The sequence below is a fragment of the Cynara cardunculus genome, assembly GCF_001531365.2.
Source record: "Cynara cardunculus var. scolymus isolate 2C chromosome LG 3, CcrdV1, whole genome shotgun sequence".
NCBI classification, from domain to species: domain Eukaryota; kingdom Viridiplantae; phylum Streptophyta; class Magnoliopsida; order Asterales; family Asteraceae; genus Cynara; species Cynara cardunculus.
Window position 1 is genome coordinate 27,359,281 of NC_037530.1, and position 6,990 is coordinate 27,366,270.

Consider the following 6,990-nt stretch of genomic DNA (forward strand, 5'->3'; position numbering starts at 1 on the left):
GTGTTATGGAGGGCGCACAAGATATTGTTGAGACACCAACACAATTCTTCTCACATGTGGAAATAATTAAGAGAGTTGAAAAAGCAATTAAAGTATATGAGAAGTTACAGATGCTGGATTTTAGTCTAGGTCTCACTCAAGAGTTGGGAGAAGTTGCTGATGCGAAGGAAAATGATCCTAATAGAAAATGTTGTGGTTCTTAATGTGAAACCAATAAGTGAGATATACACCCATTCAATTCATCGAAGAGCTTCAAAGGCGAGAGAAAAAATATGTTCACCGTATATGAATAGACAAATGGACGCACACCGGCCTAACATAAAAGTTGAGTTAATCCTTTCTAACCTAATATTCGCTATGGATGGCTATTAGATGTAAGTTCATCTAACTACTGGACACTAACATTTGCATATGACTATCACACGATTAGCTATATCACATTTGATTATCACATACACACAATCACTTTAGTATAAATGAGTAACATACTTTAACACTTATTAGCGTTAGCAGATTTTATCACAAGTTATCACAGTTTATCACACCTTATTTTTATTCACAGCTTATCACACCTTATTTTTGTTACACTGTTACTTTGACACGAAATTTAAGCATACATATACCATCACCATGGTTGGGCTGTGAAGGTTAAATGTTATTTAAGTAATCTCATGTCTAAAACAGTTTGGCCTCACAAATAGTTAGCTTAAATATCACAAGCGTCTGACCTTCTACGAGGTTTACAAACAAACATTTCTCACAAGTTATCACATGGTTACCAGGTCATTACATAATGAAAACAAAGTAAAAACATTTTACCGCATCTTATCACATAATATCACAACACTCGATTAAGTTGAATTATCACATATTTTTTGGTTATAACTTATTAAATCTATGACATTTATTTTCGTATGAAAATCTACTAATCAAATAATTTATTAACTTACAGGGACCCGATATACTTTACTTCGGAGAGTATGCGCCACATTATATTTTCGAGAGCATGGTTGAGGATACTTGCATATTCGGCGGTGTGATTGACGTATGGACAACAATGTTGAACAATAATGAACAATACAGAAGCAAGTCTTCCTCTCGAAGGTTATTTTGTAACACCACAAAGATAGTATGTGATATTAATATTTGATCGCTTAATATAAATTTGTTTGATAGAGTCACTGATTTAACATTATCACTTAACAAAAAAGACGGATGACATGCTACCACCAAAATTGAGCTACGAAAGCATGTATAATATGTTTGAAACCATCTTGGAGGCTGCAATGAAAAACAATAAGGAACTAGAAACCTTAAGAAATGTAGATATGGTATATTTTCTCGATTATTTTACTAATTACACAATTATTAAACAAGGTGGCGACATAAATGGTTGAAAGAAACTAATGGAGTTCATTTGTAGATTTTTTCCCCATTCGAAGGCGAAGACACTTCTACCTAATTGTGTTCAACCTCAAAAATCTGGGCTTCTTAATATTCGATAACACGAAAACAAAGGTTGACATAGGAAGAAAGTATGGGGAACTACCACTCCAATTGGTAAGAGTTTACGAACTTTATCACATGACAAGTTAAAAATATCTGTACATGAAATTACTACATGACTAATGAAAATACAACTTTGAAACGTAGCATAAGGCGCTTAATGACTACTTGAAATCAGTGAGGCACCCTAAAGAAAAAATCATGACTAATGTCACCGCCAATGTCTGCAACCTAAAATGGAGTACGGTAGGAAACGATGTTGATTGCAGAATCTTCATAATGCGACACATGGAGCATTATATGGGACAAGCGATAAACCGTTGGGATTGTGGTTTCTTTTAAGAGGGTTGTGGACATGAACAACAACTATGACGTTTAAGGAGAACATACCTTACAAAGATCCTGCTTTCAAATAGCAACTTTTTAAAGTATGCACTGTATAAACAGGCACTTGAATTTGATAAATTGGATTATAGTCTGAAGAAATCAATCCTCACATCTGCATTCAACACAAAGGAGACGCGTTTCAGAAAAGAGTCAATAGGTAGAAAGTTACAGGAAGTTGGATGTTTGCTCATATCATTTGTAGTTTAGCATTTTTTTTACTTTCATCACTAGTAGAACAAAGGGAAGACTATAACAAAAACAATTGTGTTGAATTTGCATATATTTTGGAAATTATGTTTCTATGACAAATCATATTTGCATAAGCATAGTCATGATGTGAAACTATACAAAACGCTTATCACATTTGTGGAGTAACAATATTTGTTATAAATTATAGCAGACATTTTTTAGTTGGGTTATTTTTCCAATCACACAACAATAACATAATTTCCGATTTAACCGTCATAACATGTGATATGTTCAAAGATATCACAGGGCATAAACGAGTATATCAGGGTTGATAAGATCCATAAAGTGAGAAGATTCCCAAATGTATATAATTATCAAGTACTAAAATGTTTTATATATAATTATCAAATACTAAAATGTTTTATTATAAGATACAATGTGTCATCTAACAAAAAAACAGATTGCAAGTATATATATGAAACGTGATCAACAAAGATATCACATATGATATTCTAAAATTGAAGTACCACTAAAGTTTGATATGAAAGCCTTCTATTTACTAACATCATGTAATTGTGATTGATAATCATTTTAAAACAACCATTATTGACATCCAAATTCAAAAGAACTAAATAAAATAATATGTTCCAATATTGTTAGAACCACAAAAAAAAAACCCTAATTCATTAAGAGATGGAAAAACGTTAATTGGAAGTGGCTTTCCTCACGGGGCAATTTCGTATATCATGATTGACAAGCTCCTTGCATCCTCGACATGGTCTTTTCGGCCGTTTGCTTTTTGTTATGGCTCTCTCTCCCGCCCCAATCAGACGCTTACTAGTGCCACAACCTTTGTTATGAATGCCTTGAGGGGGAAGAATATCAATTTTCTCCGGTAGAGGAACACCTACCAACGACTGAAGCACATCATATTTGTTGGTAAAATCGAGTTTCTTAGGCACATCGCTTAGCACAACTGACTTCCATGAACGGATATTGTCAAGAAAGGCAGTTAACTTCTCCTCGTTACCTTTTAAATTCATTAAACATTGACCAACCTCAAGATACACGTCATTAGATAATTTTTCAACCCGACTATGGCTTCCAATTGATATATGTCGATTACGCAACACATCAACAGGTATGACCCCCCTCATCTAAGGCCTAAGAATATATTGTTGCAGAATTTCATCAAAATCAAGGTTAAACAAGACAGTGAACACATGTTGACATAAAGTTCCATAGTACTCAAAATGGCGGCAACCACAATATATTAAGTCATCTGAATGCGATTGAACAACCTAACATACAACATAATTGGTGATACAAGATTATAACAACAAACTAAACTATTACATGTGATATTTAACACGACATAGAATATCATATGTGATAAAGTTAAACAAATAATTAATAATACTGATAATGTACCTTAAACTCAAGCTTCGTGGAACAATGTTTTTTCTTCTCCCTTATTGTATAAACTGTGAAACCCATTTCAGAATTAGCTTGCCACTGGGAACAAAATCTATAACCCTTGAAGATCTTCTGTTGGACCTTGAAGAAAATAGCACGAGTATACACCTTTGCTGCATGATACTCGATCAATGTATCTGTCTTGAAGGTAGGTGTGGTGGTATTCGTCTTATGATCTTCATTGCGCTGCATATTCCTCTATTTGTCTATCGCAGTGCCATGGGACAAAATGAACTCTAACAAAATATTAGAATGCTTACCAAATTTTCGAAAAAATGAGTTGGTGCTCTCAAATCTGGAGGTGGTTTTCATTAAACAACACAAAGGTATCTCCCTAAAATAGGAAATAATCCAACTCGTTCGCATTTCAAAGACGTCCTCAAACCATGGGTGAGTATGAAGGTCAAACTCATTCAACAAAAATGCCTATTTAACCTCAAATTCATTAGGTTCAAGGTGTACACTCCATACTAATTTTAATAACCGTTTTCAGAAGTTTGTATTCAAAATGATATTAGAACCAACCTTCATCATAACATGATTATAAGGAAATTAAATTTGCAACTCACATACGATACACAACTACAGTCACATTATTATCACATGATTATCACCAATAACTCTGAATATAATATTACGTTCAATCATATGTGTTAAAATCCAGTAAGAAACCAAATCTAGCAATTTCAAACTAAATTTCACGCATTTCTATGATTTAAATTATACCCTAATTTTAAACATGGAAATATCAAGTCATATGAGCAAAACAATAAAACATTCAATACCTTGGCAAGGAGCTTCTTCATGATATGCCACATACATAGTCGATGTCTAGCATCAGGAAACACAATCGGGATTGCTTCCTTAATGGAAACATCTTGATCAGTCAAAACAAGGGTCGGTTGACGACCATGAACCTTCAAGAATAACTCCAACAGTTAGATATATGCTTGGATAGTTTCTTCAGTGATCAATCTTGACCCAAAAACAACAGATCTCCTATGGTTATCAATACCGGTGGATGGTACAAAAACCATGTTATACCTACGATGACAAAAAATTGAAAATATAAGTCGATACCATAAAAATTAAAAAATCCATATTATGATAACATTAAATTAACTTACTTGTTGAAACGATATGTCGCATCAAATGACATAACATCACCGAACACTGTGTAGTTCAACCTTGTCAACTCATTGGCCCAAAACATTGATACCAAACGACCATTGTCAATTTTGTACTCAAATGCAAAGTTTGTCCCATATTCTCTTCTGTCGTTCAACATGTTTACAACCATTTGTACGTCTTCATCACCAACATAGTTATTGAGATCCCTCTTGAAATTCTTATAATCAACAACACTAGAACCAACATCATCGTAGCCACCTTTCAAACAAACCTGCAACTTGTGGACTTTTACATGCCCAATATTTGACCTCGCCGACCGGTGTACCATAACTTTGTCATCATAGCTAAGTTGTCTACTCTTACGTGATAAAATTGTATCAGCATCATCAATCAAATCATGGTTATGGTTGGGACAAAAATAGTATAATCTATATGATGATTGAGACCCCTCTATGTACTTAAACCTAACAGACGCTTTACAATCTGTAACTTTAAAGTTCGTATTTCGTACTTGTCTACGATGTCCATCCACTTCAACAGAGTCAACCTACCTATTTTTTGGTTTTCCATGCTTATGACAAACAACATATTTTAGTTTGACTATACCACCATTCCTTGTCTTCTAGGTTGATAGTCGAATGTCAAACCCGACGATGTCGGCATATCTTCGATATTTTTCAATTCCAACCTCCAATGATTCAAAGATTAAACCAACAACCGGTTGAAATTCACTTGGAACAGATGGTATACTACCTCCATCACCACAAAGACTTCCAATCACTCCTTGAGCTGGTAACACGAAATGATCTGTGAAACAATTACCCATGTGTTGTAAATAAAAAAAATCAATATACATATAAACCAAATTAACGAAGTCTCATGTGTCATAATAAAACTAAACATAATTACTATTAAATTAAATGAAAACAAAATCAACCTCATCAAGAAGCATTACAGTAACATATAATTGCAACTATGGGATGTTTATCACATGTGATAATATCAAAATGCTCAATTACAAAACTACAATAACATTAAACTCAAACCAACATATACCAATAACTATAAATGAACAAAAAATGTTGACATTCACAACTCGATGTACCTTTTATCACATGTGATAAAAAACCCATATCATTCAAACTTGAAAATTGATGGCAGCCTTTTACACATCAAACTATTATCGATCCTTCAACCAAATTGGGATGCCTATCACATGTGATAAACATCAATTTCTAACACCAAATCAATGATTATAATAGTGATATCACACCCACATCACACCAACTTAAGTAGTTTATTAGAGTTAATTTCAATAGCTATGCTCTGTATATGATGGTCATGAGATAAACTTGTTTAGATTTGGCTTGGGGTTTTCAAGTAATGAAGGAGGTGTCGTAGAAGTACTCCATGGATTAAAAATTGTTTGCACTTATAAATTAGTTAGTTGATGGAACCTATCGTTTATCTTGCAAAAATCAAACAAGGAAATTCATTTATGTGATAACGATGTGATAAATGTGATTGATATATATGATATAATCAAAAGCAAGTTAATTGCTAGCAAATCTCAAATCAAACTACTTCTGAATCACGAAAAAAACTATATAATTTTCATGTTATCAGATTATTATCGTACCTTTATCATCATTATCAGAACTGCTTTCAAAAATACTGTCTTCAAAAAAACAATCTTCAGAAAAGCCCCCAGAATCGTCGTTCGAATAACTCGATCCTTTACAAGCTTTTTTACCAACAACATTCAGGTCCTCCATTATAGATCAACAAAAATATGGATACTATGAACGATCTGAAGAAAAGGATATAAGAAAGTCGTGTGAAGGAAACCAACTAGAGAAGAGAATGCAAAAGAACGTGATCAAGGCACCAGGTGATCAATCCAGAAAAAAAATAATTATAATTAATTGAAATAAAATAAAAATTATTAAAAATACTTAATTACATTACTGCTCTTATTGACTTATTTATTTTCAATTTAAGTTAATTTATTAATCAAAAAAGTTTGAGCTTAGTGGATTGTTCTTGTGTTCTCGTAAATCACAGGGGTTCTCGTTTAAATATATATATATATATATATATATATTAGTTGTGTACCCGCGCAATGCGGCGGAAGCCATGAATTTTAACGATTTTGAAGCTCCACTGGTTTTATAAGATAAGATTTAACGATGATATAGGTTACACTTGGTCTTTACATATTAATACAATTTGAATAAATAAGAGTTATGGTTCCAATTACAAACTATCGAAGAAAAAAATTGTATGACAGTTTAAAATCCA

The 6,990-nt window shown here is 33.0% G+C and overlaps 1 protein-coding gene across 1 annotated transcript; it reads right to left on the reverse strand.

Moving 5' to 3' along the window:
* Nucleotides 1–2,786: 2,786 nt before the first annotated feature.
* On the reverse strand, nucleotides 2,787–3,239 carry LOC112509085. The gene has a single exon (XM_025113958.1). The coding sequence runs from the start codon at nucleotides 3,237–3,239 to the stop codon at nucleotides 2,787–2,789; it is 453 nt and encodes a 150-aa protein (XP_024969726.1).
* Nucleotides 3,240–6,990: the final 3,751 nt, after the last annotated feature.